This window comes from Simochromis diagramma, unplaced genomic scaffold (assembly GCF_900408965.1).
Source record: "Simochromis diagramma unplaced genomic scaffold, fSimDia1.1 OVJJ01000150.1, whole genome shotgun sequence".
NCBI classification, from domain to species: domain Eukaryota; kingdom Metazoa; phylum Chordata; class Actinopteri; order Cichliformes; family Cichlidae; genus Simochromis; species Simochromis diagramma.
In genome coordinates, this window is record NW_024387083.1 from 2,290,212 (window position 1) to 2,311,054 (window position 20,843).

General features: G+C 40.6%; 1 protein-coding gene across 6 annotated transcripts in view; it reads left to right on the top strand.

The window, feature by feature from the left end:
* The first annotated feature begins 430 nt into the window (after nucleotides 1-430).
* The window catches only part of plppr2a (phospholipid phosphatase related 2a), a 78,401-nt gene continuing 57,988 nt past the window's right edge, over nucleotides 431-20,843 (top strand). For 2 of the 6 annotated variants that reach the window (XM_040045889.1, XM_040045892.1), the window contains exons 1-2: nucleotides 479-1,023; nucleotides 7,756-7,883. In XM_040045889.1, coding sequence (XP_039901823.1) covers nucleotides 7,791-7,883 — 93 coding nt within the window. In that variant the 5' untranslated portion in view covers nucleotides 479-1,023; nucleotides 7,756-7,790. Of the gene's footprint in view, nucleotides 1,024-7,755; nucleotides 7,884-20,843 lie in introns of all 6 variants that reach the window. The other 4 variants (XM_040045890.1, XM_040045897.1, XM_040045891.1 and 1 more) reach the window with 4 other exon arrangements.

Here is a 20,843-nt window from a genome sequence, read left to right on the forward strand (position 1 = left end):
CTGTATTTTTTTCTCTGCGTAACAGCAAACTTTCATTCACCTCTGGGGTAAACGTGCACTAGTGTCCAGCCTGGCTCTCTGCTACCAGCTCTGACCTAGATCAATAGCCAGCCATGTATCATTAACCCACATCCAGAGTGTGCTTCGCTGGAGGCATGCAGCTGTGAAACCTTATAAACAAACAAACAACCCCCCCCCCCCCCCACACACACACATGAGAAACCTTCCTTTCCACTTCCATCCCATTTTTTAAATCTGTGGAATTCCTTGACCCCTCTTTCCTCTGATGTTCCAGTCAAGTTTGTGTCCTTTACGTGAATGCACAAAGGACAGAACAGTAAAAGGGGAAAAGAAGAGAAACCAAGAATGGATGGAGGGAGTTAGATAAAGGAAGAGATGGATGGATGGAGGGAGAGAGAGAAGGGGAGGGATGGAGAGGCAAAACAAGCTTTGAATACAAATGAGCTGACACACAATGCATGCCCTCCCTTCCTCTCTCTCCTTCTCTCTCTCTCCCTCTCTCCCCCTCTCTCATGCTCTAGATCACTGTCTCTCTCTCACACACACTCTTACTTCCTCGAACACATGTGCTTGCACTCTCTCCCTGTCCTCTGTGTCTCCTCATCGGATCAGCGGAGCACAGGAGGTGATTTCTGCCACTTGATTTATTAGTCATCGCTGGTTGTTGGAACAAGCTAATTAAAAGGAGCGTGAGCGTGTGTGTGTGTTTGTGTGTGTGTGTGTGTGTGCATGTGTATTTGTGTGTAAGATTTAGAGACTGACGCTGCTGCTGCTTCTTCTGCTGCTGTTGCTGCCGTCCCCTTCATCAGCTCTCTCACGCTTTGCTGTGGAGCAGGCGAGAGGAGAGGAGAGAGAAGAGGAAGAAGAGGAAGAGAAGGAGGAGAAAGAGAGAAGGGGCAGACACCTGGGTGGAAGGACATTTTCACACCACTTCCCCTCATCATCTCTTCTGACATGGCCACCGCTTAGGAATCTGGTGCCGTGGCAACCGTCAGATCCAAGGTAAGGAGGGAGGGGGAGTGGTGAATGAAGAGGCAGACGGGGAGGCTTTCCTCTCCTTGCTCCCATGCCGGGATGATTTGAACAGCATGCCTGCCCGGGATGCTGTAACGGAGCAGCCGCTGTTGGATTTTCTGCACCCTAACCGGTCAAAGACCCGCTGTTACGTGCTTCTTCTAAGAGTCGTGTGAATGTGGGGGGAGTGTCTCTCTGTGGTATTCCCCAAACAGAAGCCCTAATTATCGAGCACCGGGTAAATCCTATTATGGTTTTACTCTCACCCTTTTACTTTGTTCTTTTAATAGTAGGAAGGGATTGCCCCTTAGTCAAAGGAGTGGGATGTTTGCTGTTTGTTTGTGACTCAACTCAGGTGTCAGGATAGGTGCATTGTTCACACATAACCTCTATGTGTGGAAGAAGCGTGCTGAGTAGGACTGTGCGTGCAATCTGAACTGCAAGTGAGTGGTTTGACAATTGCAGGACAAAAAATAAATAAATCTCAACACACTGAACACACACAAAAGCGAGCTGAGGTATTCGACAGTTTGCTCTGATCGCATGTTCTGGCACCTGACTCCATGCAAATGGTCCAAAACAGTGTCCAAAATACCGAGTAATACTCTGCTGACAAAGTCTTGGATATTTAGTTTGCAGCTCGTGTATGTCTTTGGCTGTGGTGCAGACATGAAATAGAGGAACGGGTGACTGACAGTTGGTATTTTAACGCTGCATTGCTGCTGCACATCCTCTCATGTTACCGCTGCACAAATGTGGATTTTTGCATAAAAAGACACGCAAGAGCATGCTTTGGTAAAGCAGGAGTGAGCATGATCCAGATTGTTTTGCCCAATTAGCTTTTGTGTGTGTGTGTGTAATAGAGAGAGAGGTTGTGTCTAAGTGTGTGCTTACATGCACAGGGATGTCCTGGGGCAGGGTGGTGGACTGCAGAGGCAAAAGAGAGGACATATGGCTGCCTGGGTCTCTACTCTTTGACGGGAGTCCTCAGAGCAGCAGACGATTCAAATGTCCTGCTCCCCCTGAAGTGCAGGCGTGTGTGTGTGTGTGTGCTTGCTAGTGTTAATTCAACTTTCCACTCTGCTGCTCCCTTTGCTTCTCTCATCTCCACCATTTTGATTTCAGTTCTCTCATGTTTTATATTCCGATGGGTGTATTGCTGGTGTGTGTGGCTATGCAACAAAGTCTCTTTGTCTCTGGTCTGTTTTGGGAGTTTCTCACCATCATTGTGTCTGCTGACAGGTTGATTTCATTTTCTCTAATTGATAGATGGACTATTCGATTAGGCCCCTTTTCACATGGACCTTTTAAACAACCAGCTGGTTGTTTCTCACTTTCATGCACTCACTCTGCTATACAGACACAGATTTTAACCAGCATTTCTAAATGACTGCCACAGGCTCACTTTTTCAAGAACGTAAGTAATTGCAGTTCGAGGTGGATCAGTTATGTATGACCTGCTGATTGCAGTTATCTAAGAACTAAGAAGTCATTGACACTTTTTTTTCTCCAAAACTGCATCAGGGTATAAGATCTTCTTTTCCTCTCTCTCCAAACAAATCTCAATATAAAGGGCTCCACTTTGCTGGAGAAAAAGGATATAAATTGCAGTATATCCTGTTTATCTGTTGCCAGGTTCAGACTGCACAATACCAGCCCAATTTTGGTCGATTCAAGTCACGCAGGACATCAGTTCAAGAACTGTAAAATGGAGTAGACAGCCTGCATCATAAATTGCCAAGTCCTACCCACTGGCATCTTTTAAGGGGTCAAGCATGATTGCTTGGGGAGCAAAAGACGATTTTATGTCTCTATAATGCCCTAATCTGACTTGGTGATTATCATGACAAAAATATTGTGCAGTCTGAGCCCAGTATACTACAACATTTCTTTGTAATTATACCTTCAAAATGCCAGTGGTGGTAATGTTACTATGCTGCTGTCTCCAGCTTTTTTATTTCAAGTAGTGCTGACCAAGTTCTGACCACAAGGCATCTCCAGTCGCTACATAATTGCATGAAATCTGAAATTGCAGAATCATTTGTATCTGAGGCCAGTCTGAGGCCACTAGCTGGCCAATGATTGGAGCATCTCTGTTAGTCTGTCAAATGCACATTACATTTATTAATCCAGAATCACCCTTTGGCCCACTGATTCAAAAAATTCTTAAATACGTGTTCTGACTCAACTTTTTCCCATTTCATCAAAGGATACACTCGAGTTTATATCACTTAACCTGCTTTCAGTTAACACACTGCATGGACTGTGAGGATCAAACTTCTGCTTGCAATCATCAAAAGTAACTTCAAAATCTTTTGGTCTCCCAAAGGGAAATATCCACCTCTTAGCCTGACCGATAATCTTAATGCACACAGAGCTCTTTCAAGGTGGTGGAGTGCTCCCCTTCACAGTCCCCTGAAGCAGACACTGGTGTAGTGCGGATCCGAGTGGTCGCAAGCCTTATCAAATCAAGCTATTGGTATCAGTTCCAATAAAGCCTGAAGCCAGAGCTCTGTAAACGGAGGCAGTTAATGTGCAAAAGAAGACATGGGCAGTGTATATCTGGTACTGTAGCATGAGTTAGCAGGAAAGAATTCAGTCTGGTGCTGCTTTTAAAGCTCTTGTTCCTGTTGTTTAAATATGCTATAGACTAAATAAAATAGACATGACAGTCAACACGAAAAAGACTGAGACATTAGACAATACTGCATGTTTGAGGTACCAATTTACAAATTTAAATATATGTATTTAACACTATTCAGTGGTTCACATACTGAACTTAGAAGATAGAAGCTAAGTATCGATCCTAATGAGCTAGTATTGATTTGGCACCGATACCAGCATTGGTGTCTATACTATCAATATTTGGATTGACCTTCCCAGGTATAGCTTTCACTTGCTAGGGGGAGTTTCAGAGATAGGTTCTGATTAGTCAGCATTAATGTTCTTTTAAAAAAACTATTTCACTAGCTGGGCCCACGTCCTCATTTTAAGATTGACAGCGTTTTAGTAGGTAAAGGTGAACGCTTGGACATGAATTGAGCTGTGGTTTGGGGAAGGCCTCAAAGGGGACTGGCGACGGATCCCAGGCCTGGCAGATCCCCATGTACTAAATAGAAGAGAAGAAGTTAAAGAATTGAGAACAACGAGGGAGGGTGGGGGAAGGAAACGATAATGAACAGTTTGCAGAACTGGGGGGAACCTATATAGATGGCAAAAGGAAGGAGCGTGTTTGGAGGCGTGGTCCCGCTCCTGAAATTCAGATACATAATCTCCAATTAATGATGTAAATACAGATCTATCCAGGGCCTCCCCCTCTTTTACCCTGTGACAGCTGGGATAAGCTTCAGCCTGACTGGATACTGAATTGAATAAGCGGTTGAGAAAACGGATGGATGGATAATGTGAATATAGTAAGTCATTAGCTTTGCATGGCTTGGGATGATCTGATACATTTTACATACATTCATACATTCTAATTAATGTTGCTGCACTATTTTTTTGTGTCAGAATATCTAAAGCTGTGAGATTTGTACAAAAAGGCTGCAGATTCTTCAAATAACCTGCACAGCACTGATTAATGCTCTTGACCTGATGCAAGGACAGTAAGACTAAAAAGATCCATGTCAGCCTCTGGCTCTGTTTTTGTGCTGCATGCTGAGCAGCGGACAGATTTTCCCATACTAATTAGGCTGCAAACCTGCCACCCAAATCAGCACTTGGAGAACACTTCTGAGAAAAAATATAATAGCGATATCAAATGGGATGGCTCAGAAGTTTGCTTATACCCCAAAGGAACGTGACAGGTTTTATTATTCCCGTTCTTGATGTCCCACTTATTAGATATTAATCATTAAAAGCTTCTCCGCCTCATCATTGGCCACCTGAGTAGTTTCTCCCAGGACTACATCTACAGGAAATCTGCTACCGCCGACTCACTTTTCCACCCGGTGGCCAAACTGTAGGAGAGAGTCTCATTGTGCTGCCTCCCACCACGGAAATGAAACACAAAGTAACACTTCCCATCAGCCTCCAGAGGAGAAGTAACAGGAACGATTCTTCCCTCTATTTCTGTTTCTCTCTCTTCTCCTCCTCACTGCTGGTTTCCATTACCTGGGGCTTCTGCTTGTTCACCCTGACAGTTACTTTTTTTTGGACAAGTATCACATACCCACAGCTGTACAGACACACACAACCAAACAACCAACCGTCTCTAAAAGCAGTCTTGGTTGGCACATTGCGTTGTTCTGGGGGCTGCTAAGAGCTTGGCTTCATGCCTTATTCATCCCTCAGGCCTATTCTTTCCACCAGTGCAGAAGAATTTAGGAGGAGGAAAGCTGTCCGGCACCTAACACACTACTCACCAACAGGATAGAGGTCAATCTGATAACTTCTGGGCAAAAAAACAAAACAAAGAAGAAAATCTTTTATTTCTTACTGCTTGTCTTCTCTCATCTACTGTCTGTGTATTTTATGTGTGTTTAAAGTGAACTTGACAACAGGAAATTTCAGGGTCTATATCAAGCCTGTGAAATTTTTAGAAACGATAATGTCATAAAACCAGAAAGACAACACTAACTGTAGCTGAGCACTCCTACTCACTTTGGATGTGACAACAGAAATCAGACTGTACATGCTGCTGGCATGTACAACCTCACAATCCTTGTCTTTTTGTGTTTTTTACACAAAGATTTTTCCCTTCTGTCCTCATTTTTCTTGAAATGTGTGTCACTGTATTTTCCCTAATAAAGACACAGATAGATTGTAGATTGTGGGATATGTTACAGTGACACTGGGGAAAACTGGTTTCAGACAATGGCATGACTAAAATTATTGTGAATGTTTGCAGTGAACTTGCAATGTTGTTGCATTTGAATGGGTGTTAGGACGTGGTCTGCTCATTCACAGTCAGGAGAAGGTGCTAAAACTGCAACAAGACAGAGTCAGTCTGTTTAATTCTCATTAAACAGAAATGAAAATATAGTCCAGCCAGAAGCTCATAGATCTGAAACAGAAATTCAGAAATTCCTCTGCAAAGAGTGAAGTAGTTGCTGCAGGACAACAATTTAACTGCAAGATGACATAGGTGCTCTGCAGCCTTGCGTTTATATAGGAATATAACAAAAATACAACCAATTTGCAGCTAGTGTAGTCAAGTTTCCTGTTGCAAAGAGAAAGATCAAATACTAGTTGCCCTCATCGCACAGGTTGACTCCGAAGAATTGCATAGTGTTGGCAATCTGTCTGTGGTTAGAAATTAGAAGGCAGTTATTTGCAAATGTTCCCAAATTGCAGTCAGTCTAAGCTGGCTATGATTGTGATTCTGTCCACTTGCAATCCAAAGTGGTTGCTGAACTACTTGCAGTTGATTGCTGAATGGAAAAAAAAACAACCAAAAAAGGAATAGTTCAACAATTGTGTAAAACCTCCTTACAACCCAGTGCTTTGCAAAGACTGGAAGCAGCAGAAATAACTGGCAAAACCTACTATTCACACTATTCACAGCTCTATAATTTCTGCAGTCTCTACAAACAAAAGAAACACATCCAAATACACTATATGTTCTTCCCAGAAATTAAATTGTTTACACTCATTAAATCGCGATCTTGAATAAACTGTATTGTCTGGGTAATGTTGTCTGTCTCTACAACTAGCTTTGGTGGGCTGTTGTGGCTTTATGCCAATATTGTACCAGCTATGCATTTGAAACAGTATTTCTGGGATTTTATTACATAAAATTCCTGGGACATGTGTAGACCACTCTGTTGTGCAGTTGGTTCAATTAAATTTTATTTATATAGTTCCAGTTTATAACAGCAAAAATCTGCAGGTGATATAAATAGAAGACACTCAACAATATTAGATAGAAAACCCCAACGAGTGTTTAATGACAAAGGGAAGGAAGAAATCCCTTTAAACAGACAGAGACAGCAGAACCAGGCTAAGGGACGGGCAGTCCTCTCCCATGAGGGGAAAAAGATAAGGGGAAAAACACGAGGACAGAGAGATAAGGAACTCTTCTCAAAACTCTAGGAACCACAACTAAGCCTGAAGTGTGAGAGCCAAGTGCTCTATTAGAATAATAAGGTACTACAAGGTCTTTAAGATATGATTATTCAGGACGTGTGCAAAGATTTTACATTCAATCCTAAATTTAACAGGGAGCCAATGAAGATAATTTAACATGGGAGAAATATGATCTCTGCACTTCTTAGACAAATGAGCAAAATCATCAAAAATGACCTATTCTGAGAAAATCTTTGTGTGTTTCTCACTCTTATATATATTAAATCTTTAGATTTTGTGCAAATAGTATGAATGAAATGTATGACAGGCACGCTTTTCCCTTTTAAAATTCAGACTGCAATAATGCAAAATAATATTTACTCACAGTCAGTGGCAGAACGTCAGTAAAAGGAAGACAAATGAATACATTTATTTAAAAAATCGAATGTAAATGATGGCTCACAGCATGGCTGGTGAGTTCATTAGAGTAGGTGTACTAATGTTAGGGCTTTGGGTACAATCTGCTCTTAGAGTTTGCAACAAAATAACAATAGAAGCATATGAAATAACAGCAAAAAAAAAGACATCAAAGAAAGCTTCAGATCTATCCAAAGCTCGTTTGTCCTGAATGGATTTTACTTAATCTTGCACTCTGGGCATGACCTCAGGGCTGGCAAGCACACTCATCTGACTTACTCTCTCTCTCTCTTTCAGGATAAGGAGGCAGAAAGTTGGGCCTGTTCAGGGGGATGTTCAAAGAAACAAAGAGAGGGATGGCCGTGGAGGAGAAGCCGGGCGTGAAGAGCAGCAGCTCCATCGTTCCCTGCTTTCTGTTTGTGGAGGTAAGCAGTATGGACATGCTGATGTATGGCTTGCAGTTTCTGCACTAATCCTGTGTTACACTAGGAAGGAAAACGGTTTTCAATAGAACTGATGAAATCACCAGAAAACTCCTCACCTCACTTTGCAGATCATGCAAAAAGCTTGACCAAATCTCCTGTTTCATGCTGACTCCAGGTTTATCTCTGAGATTGCCCGTCGTGTTAGCGAGGAGAGACCTGAGAAGTGACTCACTATTTAACGCCCAGCTTTAAGCGCTTTCATCTCTTTACATCCCTACAGTCTCAGCCTCAGCGGTAACATTTTTTCAGGCTCTCAACAGTGGAGTTTGGGACAGCTCAGCAAATTGCTGACATTCTCACTTTGTGTCACGCGCTCTGCTCTGTTCCAGCACCAGGGGAAGTGGTGGCTTGGTAAAGTGGCTACAGTTGTTCTGTGGCATGCTGAGGTTTTTTCCAGCACATTTGTGAACTGCATGATTCATCGAGGTAGTTGTGGATGTCACAGCAGAGACATAGTGGATTTTCAGCTGATGTACTGCAGGATTTAGGTTTGGGCACACCAAAGGTCATTTTCTGTGGCAGGCTGAAAATTTTCAGAAAAACACGCTAACATGAATGGACACACACACCGCTACATCCCTTGTGGAAAGGGTGCTCTACATTGTTTGTGAGAGCAGTCAGACAGATGACTCAGAGGGCTGTGGAAGTCCCAGAGTTTTCACCCATTTGAAACTGAGGTGGTGAAAAGCACAAACTGGTGAGGTAATCAGACGATCTGCAATCTAATTAGACAAAGCTAGCGGTCCTGAAGCTCATTGGCTTCAGCTAAACCAACCATCAGCTTTTTAGGGAGCAGTCTTTGCAGTTAAAGCATTGTTCTGTTACAGATAAGAGAAGCTGTTTGCACCATTGCTTTCCAGGTGCAACCACAGCATCCTTTTGGATTTAAACATTAGGATTCTGTTTAGTGTTGACAATACATGTGCAGCGCACAGTGTATGTGCTGGATATAATTTGCACTTTATCTGCAGATGGGTCTCATTAAAGGAAACTTTGAACTAGGTGAAGTTTTTGAAATGAAATGCACCTCTCTAGAGGACACGGCAGAGTCGAAGAGTGAAGAAAACACAAAAACAGACATGAGACAAAACACAGTATGTGAGGTGAAAAAGACTGACAGATGCTGTTTTTCCAAAAACAAGTTATGTCTTGTTTTGCCTGCTGATATCTGTCAAAATTCATCCTTTCCTGCAGGCATAACTCAGTCAGATCTAAACACACCCTCATGATGCACATTTTCAATTCAATGTGACAGTGTAATACAGTACTAGTACATCTCAGAAAATTAGAATAGCACAAAAGGGTTTGCTCCTTATAATTGAATTCAAAAATTAAACTTTATCACATTCTATACATGCACTGCATGTAAAGTGAAATATCACTTTCTGTGTGAAATAAGTGAACTCATAATCCCAGTATGTTAGAATATTTCAATATCTCATAAAAATCAACCAAAAAAGGATTTGCGATGCAGAAATGCCCAACTTTTGAAAAGCTTGTTCATCCATACACTCAATGGGTGTGTTAGAGATCTGTTGTTTTCCTTTCTTCAGCTGTTAGTGCATTCATTGTTTTATATGTGGATGCAAGAGTAAGAAATAAAGGGGGATCCTGGTGTCCTTTTGCTGCCCTTTATCTGAACAGCTCAGCAAATTTGCGCTGTGCACCTTACTGTGCCAAACTGTTTCAAAGGGGGACCTGAATAATGTAGTTACACTAGCCAACTCCTTCATCAGGCTACCAATGAAACACTGGTGTCTTTGGTTATAATACACTCTAAAAGCTCTCCATTAGGCCACTCCGCCATATGCCTCCCACACACTGGTGCTCAGCCCTCAGGTCTCAGTCAATTCCCTTGCTAACTCTTCATCTATGTGTGTCTGTATGTGTATGATTGCACTGTGATAGAGAAGCCTGGCAAGTAATCGAGTTGAAAGAAAGGAGGCCAGCAGCTGTTACCTGTAGAGGCAGAGTAGTGAAAAAAAGGGTTTCTTTGGCATGGCAGAGAAGCTTAAGGCTTCTAAAGCTATTATTTTATATTTATATATATCAAATTAAGCAACGTTTAAACAATAGAATGATTTAAATCTTGTATGGCACAGTTGCAAAGTTATGAGCTATTAGCCAAATTCATTACTGCATTGAAAATTACAATACTGGTGGAGCACTAATGAGGTACAGCAAACGGATTGTTTGCTAAGTCCTGCCTCCATCTAAATTCTTGAACTGTTAATTCTGTATTTAAGAATAACTGGCTCCCCATTTATGGCAACTATTGGTAGCAGAATTAATCCACCGCTGCAAGCTAGCTAATTAAGCTAACACTGTAATATTAAACAGGACTCACTTTGACACACATGTGAAATACTATATTGTAGATGTGGACCATTTAACATAACTTGAAATATAATAAACTAATGAAGACAATTTAATCATGTGGTCTTTTCACCGTGTTAGTAATGATTGGTCACTGATGTAGGGAGCATAGCATAGCTAGCAGTCTTGGGGAAGCAATTTTGAATTGGTACTTTTCTATACTCCTAGTTACTTCACTCAGACATCCTGTGCTTAAGTAGAAGTACAGATACTAGTGTTAAAACATACTCCAGTAAAAGCTGAAGTACTGAGTTAACTTCTATTCGAGTAAAAGTGAAAAAGTACGGGCTCTCCCCTCCCCTCAAACGTGTCAAACCGAAAGTAATGAGCCTGTTTTAAAAATGAAAGTAGAGATATTTGTTTAAAAATGTAGGAAGTAAAAGTTAAAAGTTGTCAGAGAAAAAATAAATACTCAAGTAAAGTACAGATACCTGAAAATTCTAGCTAAGTACAGTTCGTTACCTCCCACCTCTGTTAAACATACTATTTTAGGCTACTAATACATGGCGCCTGCTTTTTCTTTTAATTCTCTTTATTTTAGTCTTTCGATTGTTGATTCTCTATTTGTCTTCACAGTTTTCTTACTTTACTTGTAGCCAGTTGAGTTTGCCCAGATTTATTTTTCTGCCAGAATGAGAGCTGTTTGTTTGTCTTCTCCATGACTGAGCATGGGTAAAGAAAGATCCAATTGAGTTTTGGGATGGATATGAATTTCTTTGTCTATAATTGCAAAACAGGGCACAGGCCTTGGAGGAGAATGTGTTTTCTAAAAATCCTTCTTGTTTTGTTAATTTTCCATCTGTTTAATGTTTTAGAATTTTTCCCCTGGATTCACTGAGTTTCATTATGTCTAAAGCATATTGAAAAAGTAAATAGAAAATAACTGCATGTATGTATTTGTGGTTGTCAAGCTACAAACAGACTTTTGTTATTTGGAAAAGAAGTTTGGGGTTTTTTTTTCTTCTTTTGACTAGATTGATGTGTTTTGTTTGATGATGATCTTTCTGTAAAATGGCAATGGGAATGACATGGCAGTGGATGATCTACTAAAACATTCATCCCTGATAAATGATAATACTAGATGCAGAAATACTTTGCTGTGGGCAGGTACACAGCCTCTAGAGATAAATAGTGTTTACAAGTCATTCTACAGTTAGACATACCCTTACAACAGACTTATATTGATGCAAGTTGGAAATCACAGCACTGAGTCACTGTATAAACTGGGTTGTCTCATTACTGATACTGTTGCTAAGCAGACAGAAAACATCACAGAGCTTTTTTTTTTCTCTCCCACTGCTTTTTAAGGGTCGAATTTCTTTTGAGGCATCAAAGTTGTTTTTTTTTTTTTGGCAGAACAGTGGTTTTCTAACTCTTACGTCTAAAATATGGCATTAGAAGGTGCCTTCTAAGCAAGCAAGGAAAAAAAAACTTAACAGAGTTTTCTTGCCCAAACTTCCATATAATATGACCGCTGCCTGTGTGGTTTAAATTCAAAGACACAGCTACAATAACAAACCCATTGTTAGTTCAAAGAGTCCAAGTTACATTCATAATTTTACCTGGATGTTTTCCATGCATTCAAGTTCCCAACCCTGGAGCTTCTCACTGTAAATTGACAATGTTAACTATTGAGCCACTACACTGCCTTAAATAACATTACATTATTGATTGTGAGGCGCTTTAGCAGTTTATGTTGCAAATGTGAAGCAACAGTGATTGAGGGATGATTCTTGGAGATGACTGCATATTCTGTGATTGTCAAGGGTTTGTGTTGCTACTTCTCTGGATACTACAAGCTGCCTATAGCATTTAGTAATGTGACATGGACATGCAAATGAAATCAACAGACACTACAGATTTCAACGGCTCTTAGCCAAGCAAGAGGTACGAGCATGCTTCCAGAGACAACAGCCAACTGTGACTGAAAGGATAAATTCAAACAGGAAGAATTCTTGATGACAGAATGTAATTTGAAATGCAAGGACAGACCTCACTCTTACTTTGGTAGGTTTTAATTCATGTTTATTCTTAGTTGTCACTGGGCAACTGCTGCTCGCCATGCTTACCTTCACAGGATACTACTGCCATCCTGTATCCCAGTTTATTCCATTTCATGGTGAATTTAATTCCTGTCTGAAACTGAAGAAAAAAAAGAAAGAAAGAAAAGACAACAAATAAATTCTTAATTAATTACTTCAAAAATAATGAATGATAATGATTACCAGCCATGGTGAGTAACCACAATTATTGCTACAGTGCCTAATCTGCTTACTGACCCATAGGAAGCAGTGTGAGCAAACTACAGTTAATATTTCACAAATAGGTTTCCCGCCAGGAGTTGTTTGGCTGGTTAGTTGGGAAGTAGTAGTTACTCACTAACCAGTCATAGAAAAATGGATAAACAGAAATACTGAGGCCTTTGATAAATGAACAGAAACTTGTAGCTTTAAAAAGCATTTTTCAGATTGGATTTAGCTAACTAACACACCATTGAGAAAGGGCTTGCAATGGGCAAAGTAAAAGTTCTTTAATACCAGAAATATTTTTTGCTTTTACACCTACTGCTTCCTAAAGACAACAAAGAAGAATTCATTTTTAAGGCACTTCCCCATTGTTTTCACTTTTCAGACTGTCCAGCTTTTATATTGTCAAACAAACAAAAGACTGTGGTTTAACAGAGTTCTTCTGGATGTCATAATATGGGAGTTGGATGCGCAGATCAACTATTACATTGAAACCATCAGTTTAGTATTGTATAGCTCTAACCTGTCATCGCACAGACACGGGACCTCTAAGGTTGCCCTGTCGTATCATCAGGAACAAGCAGCAGAGATTTTCAAATCTCAGGGTTACAGGATGGGGCGTGCAACCCTGAGCAATTATTAAGCACCTTATGCATTACAGTGGGGCAAACCAGTGTAGTGAGGAAGCCATGGGGGCGTGTTATTAGTGTGAAGCATGTTTAGACTGGGTAACATCCATTGATGCCAGCACCTGAGGATTCCTGGCAGAGCACTGCCCTGTAATGTGCCAATCAGTGTTATTTATTTCTGCTGGCAGTAGTTGTAATGTTGTTGCTAAGTGATGTATATTTTTAAATTGCATAAATGAAGAATGTTAATAATTTCTCACTGTCCTGCAGTAGGAACAGGTTTGACAATACCTATCAAACATGTCCCTCCACATCTTTAGTGTGTGTGTGTGTGTGTGTGTGTGTGTGTGTGTGTGTGTGTGTGTGTGTGTGTGTGTGTGTGTGTGTGTGTGTGTGTGACAGTGATCCATACCAAGCCAGAAGGACCTGCTCTTTTATTGAGCCCTACACACCTCATCAGCAGTTACCATGGAAACCAATCAGCCAGACTCATTCTCCGTCTGTGCTCTTTTTCTTCTGACTCCTTTCATCCTCTGTGCCCTAATCACAAGTCACAACCTTTTCTATCAGTGCTACCCACTCAGCCATCTTGTTCTCTGTGTCTATTCTATCCCCTCCATTTTGCTCTGTCATTTCCCATTTTTCAGTGTGATTCCCTCCCTGCTAGCACTTATCTTTGGTCTCTGGTTCTGGCAGGATTTCTCCCAGCCATTCACAGCAGCACAGATATCAACATCACCTTTCATTAATTTCAAATTAATCCTGTTTTACCGTGTTCAATTCTATGTTATCGTCTCTGCTCCTAATCTAATCCCATTCTGTAAAGACTGGAGATAAGAACTGTTTTAACCTTTGTTACCTAAATAGCATATTTAAAAATATATTCTGTGGACATTTTTTCTATTTGTTATCTGATAGGTGATACTCTCTCTACCTCTGCACCTCAAAAAATAGTCTTTGCCATTCGGAGAGACACCAGCAAATTTGCTGTTTAAACAAAACTTTTGTTCAATGCTAATCTACTGTGTGGTTCAGTGTAGAAGTGTTTTCGATTGTGAAGAACAGCTGATTACTCTTATCTAAACCAGTGGAGCACCAGATATAAAGTCACATTCTGCCAGTTTAAATACTTTTTACAGGTCTCCTCACAAGTTGAACTAAACTGCTCAGTCTGACTTCTGTCATTAAAATGTGGTTGCTGTGTTAAAAACGTACCTTTTGCCTTTTCATGCTGCTATTATTTAGGACAGCTAATTGTATAATTTGTCCTTTTGGGGTGTAGGAGTCAAAAAACAGAAGTGTTCAAAGGCCAAAGTAGTGCATTTCCTTGAGACTAATAAAAACAGAAATAAGATGTCCAAATACTCTAACCCATATCATGGCAATAAAATAAGCTGTGTAACTACTGCTTACATAAAAACCAAGAGGATAAGTAGCAGCCAGACACTGCTAATTAAATGCACTTGATTAACTGATTATCAGCAAGTGGGAGCTCCTCAATAAAAGCAGACATATTGGCAGTTTGCTGGTCTGGAGCACTCAGGTGTTTGTGAGAACAATGCCACAACCTACCTGGGAATGGATGCCCCAAATTCACCCCAAGTTCATACTGTGCAAAGAAATTGTGAAAAACCCAAGAGCTGTGTGTCAGACATGTTAGCATGTTAAGTGTTAAAATCCACGACAATTTAGTTAAAAAAATGTATGACAAGTATGACTTGTTTGAAAGGATTGGTAGGAGAAATTCTCCTCTCTTCAAGAATAAAATGGCAGCACTGTGAAGTTTGCCAAGCTGCATCTCAACTAACCACAAGACTTAGGGAATGATGTCTGCTGGCCAGACAAGCCTAATGTGACGATGTTTGATCATAACACACAGCAACACATTTGGTGAAAACCAAAACATGGCATATCAGCACAAACACCTCAAGCCAGCTGTCCAAGCATGGTGATGCAGGGGGGAAGATTTGAGCTTGTTTGTCAGGCCATAGAACCTGGCACCTTACACTCACTGAGTCAACCATGAACTCCTCTGTAGAGTCAAATGTGACAGCTAAAGCTTGGCCCAAACTGCTCATGCTATAGGACAATGATTCCAATCACAGCAGCAAATCTGCAACAGAGTGGATGAAAAAAAGAAAGAATCATGGCTCCACAATGCCCCAATCAAAAATCCAGACTTTAACTCCACTGAAATGCTGGAGTACAGCTGTGCATAAATTAATGCCTCGATGGACTGAGGCAATACTGTAAAGAAGTAATTTTCATGCCCTTGTTAAGGTTAAAATTAGGATGTTAGCCATAGTTAAGATTTACCATGAAGGCGGGTAGCTGTTCTTTAACTCGGAGCTTGCATGCATTTCTCCAATGTGTCACACATCAGCTTTTATGCACTACCAGTTTTGATAGTGTGGGTGCCACAATTAAACTGAACCAAATATGACTAACTCACATCTCGATCATCCCTGAGCTCCTTTGCTTAAAAAAATTAAATGAGAGGCGATGGGTTACATCTTGCACATCAATCTCATTGTTTTTGTAGATCTGTGGACAAATTTTCACATTTTTGAAAGTAAACCTTCATTTCTGTGGTATATATACATCCGTTCCTTTGGTGTTGCCTCTCAGTCTGATGATTTACAGGCAAAAATGTCTCCACCAGAGGGCACTGCTGTAACACAGCTAAAGCTTTCCTGCAAAATGCAGCATTAACTATGTAACTTGCTTTGAACTTTGATCTTTCACATAGTTTTTATTACTCAGTTTTCTCTCTTAATTCACTTTGACACACAGCACATAAAAACAAAAAAACTCTTGAATGTGTCACACACACGCACACACACATCGGTCTCAGAAGCCTCATTAACACCAGAGTGACATGCAGAGATTAGACAGAGAACACTTCAGCATCACATCAGTGTCTTGAGCTGCCTCCTCAGCTGCTATAAATAGGCCAGAGTGTTTAATGGTGGATAGCTGATAGCTTACCAAGTCACACGAAGTCTCCCGGTGTAGCCAACCACATCTCCTCCCCACGCAATCAAACCTTTGCATGCACACAAGGTCAAATGTATGGAGAATGAGATAGACAGTCAATAGCCAGAAATACTGAGCTAACTGTTAAATCCGCTCAAACAAAGGCAAACGCTGACCCACAAAACAGATGCTGTAATGCTGTATCTTGGGTGTGATCAAGCGAATTATACTAGATGACTTCTTTTACAGTCCATCTGGTTAACTCTATAAGTAGAACTCACAGCACAATGCTGTGCTCTAGCTTTAATTTCTTTTATTTTTTGTGCAAGTTCGGTGGCTTAGCTGTAGTTGAATGAGTGTCTTATATGACATATAGATTGTTCTGAGACCTTAGCTAGTAAAACTGAATGTGTTATTGCCTTGTATGACTGACAGATTCACCAGGTTAGACAATGCTATTTTGACAGTGAATGTAATAAAGATGATATGAAAAGACCAGCAGAAGGTTATGGTTTGTTGGCAGAGCAATTTAGAGCTGCTTGATTTTTGTGTCACCGTGTCTGTTTAAAGCTCTGTGCTGTGAGGTTACCTAACCTGTATATATTAAATCAAAAATCTCTTCAAAATGTCACAATAACAACCAGGATTTTCCCTTAAAGGACAGATCTGGTGTTGCATGTTGTATCTGTATTCAGAGAAGATAATGATAGACAGTACAGGCTTTAGTTTGAAATCTATGTGTTTATGGGAATCGGCTCAGTGACAGATTAATAAGACAAACATTGTCAGGATGCAGCTACAATTTTTAGAGAATAAGCAGTAGGTGATATTCATGACATTTGTTGACAATGAAGAAAAATCTCAAAAGATGCATTTTGTTGAGTTATCACTTGTAGCTGATCCAAAAGCAAGCCAAAACTCGACAACATTAAAAATGCTTTATGGTGTGGTTGTTAACCTATTTCACTGAGAAAGATTCAATGTTTGAGACCGGGAGGAGACATAAACCCAGTCTCAGAGGGTGACAAGCTAGTGTACTCCTAGTGTTTGTCCCGAGATGATACGAAATAAATGTGAGGGTTAAGGCCGGAATAGAATGCCAAACCAAACATCTGGATCTATCTGCATTGGTAACCCCTTGGGAAATAGGTGAGCAGCCACGTCTTTTGAAGCATTTTTATAATAGAGTTGTAGCTCAAAAGCTCAAAAGGGACTGATCATACTGCTGACTACTAGAACTTTATGTCTCAGTTTGGGAAGTGAAACTCTAGTATTTCAGTCTGTTACTAATATTACTAGTGTGTCTGTCCATTGCACTCATACAGTTTATGATTGCAGACTGCTAACTAAGTTAGCTACTTTTAGCTGACGATATTAGCTTCACCCCGTGAGTAGATTGTCGGTTGCAGTCAACTGAATTCTGTTTTTCTACTCCTCCCAATTGAAGTGCATAGTCCTAGATAAAGTTGGCTACTGTAGGACAAACAACTCTGAGTGCAGGCTAACAGTCCAGTGTTGACCTGAGCTGTCAATATGTGTCCACATCGATTTACTCTGTTGGAGGCTGTAAAACTTTGTGAAAGCTGCCTGATTGTTGAGGATAGTCTGAACTTTTCTCTCAGTAAAGCGCTGCTGTTTTGCTGACGCTAGATGCTGTCAACTAGCAACTAACAGCACCTGTTAGCAGCTGTTAGTTGCTGTTAGTTGTCGTTAGCTGGCATTAGTAAAAGTTTGTTTGAAGTTGATCTAAGATTGTAGGACTTGGACTCTTAGAAAATAAACTTTGATACAATATGAGACACAGTACAGTTTGATTCAAACTGTTTACCACAGGGGAAAATTAAATTTTTAGCTCACGTTAGGCTAACATTAGCTGACATAACAATCACTTATAATTTACCAGCTGCTCTTGTTTAGCAAGCTCATTGTCAGCTGTCTGGAGACGGGAGGGTCACTTCTCTAATCTTTTGGCAATAAGTGATTGTAATTGTGTTATGCATTTTTTCCAGTGTCAGAGCCCCAGTGTCATATTTTGAGGCCAAATTAACTCAAATTAAAATTTCCCTCCTAAGAGTTATATTCACCTCCACATTTAACTTGGTCTCAGTCACATACTTACAATACAGTTAGGGGGAATGGCGATGCCTATTCACATTTTTTCCTATTAAATGAACTCAAAACGTAAGTGAAATTTATATGTATTTATTTATAGATATTTCAGTCTCCAAGAATCATCAAAGCAGGAACCAAAATGTTATACTAGTCCATAAACCAGTGGCTGGCAATATGGTAGCTACATCCACCTTTTATTTACAGTTTGTGCTCTGGTTGAAATAATGCATGGTAAATTTAGCAATAAAAAATATTCTGATGATTCATCAAAAAAGAAGGTAAACCAGCTACTGTAGTCGGAGTGAGTAATACATAGACTGCACACTGTATAACTTGGCAGACAAGGAGTTAGGAGCTTGCGGCAGATTGTGGGCTGGTAATAGCTGTTTTGCTGCAGTGTAATCTCTATATTTTGTATACACAAGGTTTCCCCGTGGAGATACGCGCACTGCAGAGGTGGATTTCTTGCTGCACCAACGGCATGCAAAGAGGTGGATCCCCAGCAGCATGCATGGTTGTACATGCACAGTGTTATCTATTAAAAGACTCCTACAAGGCAGTTTACATGGTGACTGGTATGCAGTGAAATAAGAGCACTAGGAGAGGTGTTTTCTTTTTAAAGTGTGAAAAAGAGGGCTGGATTGGAGGATGATTAAAGCAGTGCTTGCTCCTCTCATCTCTTTTTTACTGATCCCATTGGACTCCTTTTCCTTCAGCCCTTTTTTTTTTTTACAGCAGAATGTACAAAAGCTCCCACTCTTGTATTCTCTTCACATCTGTCCTGACCCTACCTGCCCATAAACAAACGCACACACATACTCACTCGGAGATGGACTGAAACTCTCTGGGCGGCCCTCTCCATCATCAGCTCACCTCTTCGTCCTGCTCTTACATTCACACGCACTATTTCAGTCTGCTCCCATCATCTTCCCACCCTCTCTCGTTCCCTGAACACCTGTTTTTCTCCTTCCTCTATTTTTCCTTTCGTCTTCTGGGACTTGCTAAATGCACCGTTAGTTCTTTCTTTTTCCAGCTCCCATTGCTCCACATTTTTCGCTCTTGAGCACTCTGCCTAAACTTTTCAAATTTGTACTCTCGTTCTCATTCAGCTGCAAAAACCTGACAAAGCAGGGCCATTTACTCTGCTTACAATGCCTATTTGTCACATTGGAATATTTGTATAGATTAGGTGCTCAAGGCAGCTCGAACTATTATTACTTTAATATAGCTGTTTGTCATCATTTGAGCAAAATATCAAGAGAGTACTGGTGCATGGTACAGCGTAAGGGAGGAGGAGACGGCAAATGTATTTTCCTGTCTGTCCATCCAGGTATCTGTATGAAAGATAATATTACAACCAAATCAGATGACACACTGGATCAATCTGCACCAAACTTAGATATAGTCTCAGAAAACTTTATGGAGCAATGCTGGGCAGACCATGTTCAGACAGAATCGATAAGAGACAGTTTGGCAGAAGCTGCTGAATCATTAGTTGTTAGTGGTGAGGTTTAGTGACTCGCTTCAACTGTTGCTTTCACAGATACAACACAATTACACAAGACTGAGACACCGTTTTGACATAGGCTCTAAATGAAGCTGCAGATGAGTTTCAATTTTAAGTTCTTGACATGAATTTTGAAATAGGAGACAAAGTTCTTATTGTTACCTACAGTGAACCTTAAATCAAAGTCACTCCAAGAAGCACTATGATATAATATAATAATGTTGGTGTGCTGGTGTTGTCACCAGTCCCTGGGGAGGACCTAAAAACTCTGGTAACCTTTTTAGGTTTTGCAGATATGCAGACACTGACTTCTTGAGGTCAACTTGTCCTCCATTTCGGTGGCTGATAATCACGGTGACAGTGTAAGTTCAAGTGAACAAGGCCCCAATCATGCATCCACCTGTGGGTAGGGAAAAGCTTGTATTCCCCAACTGTTTGTGATTGCTTTGGTTGCTAGCATATTGCTGTGGTAGTGACGAACTTGTGTGCAAACACTGACCAGCTACTCTCCGAGCTGTTGTGAAATCATGAAAAGTGCAGCAGACAGCAGAAATGGATAGTAACAAAGTAAACATTTTGCTTTTATTTAAACACACATTGGCTGCAACACTTAGGAACTTATTCAAATTTTACCACCACTAGTGGCTGGCAAGTATTTGCAGACAAACATGATTGTTTTTTCAGGAACTGATCCCTTTAGTTGTGGTGAAAGGAACTCTTAATGCTTCTGGAAGAATGGTCAGAAATTCCCATAAACAGACTCCTAAACCTTGTGTAAAGTCTTCCACTGAGAGATGAAGCTGTCACAGCTGCAAAGGATAGACCGACATCATAATAGACCCCATGGATTAAAAATGGGATGTCACTCAAGTTCATATGTGTGTGAAGGCAAACAAGCACATATTTTAAGACATAATGAAGCTGCTGATCAGATGAAGGTGGTATCAGAAGAAATGTCTGTGTTACTCAGACATTAATGAACATTGATTAATATTTAGACCTGCTACTTCTCCTCAGCCATCAGCCTTACTTCAGCGGATACACCAGCAGTTCT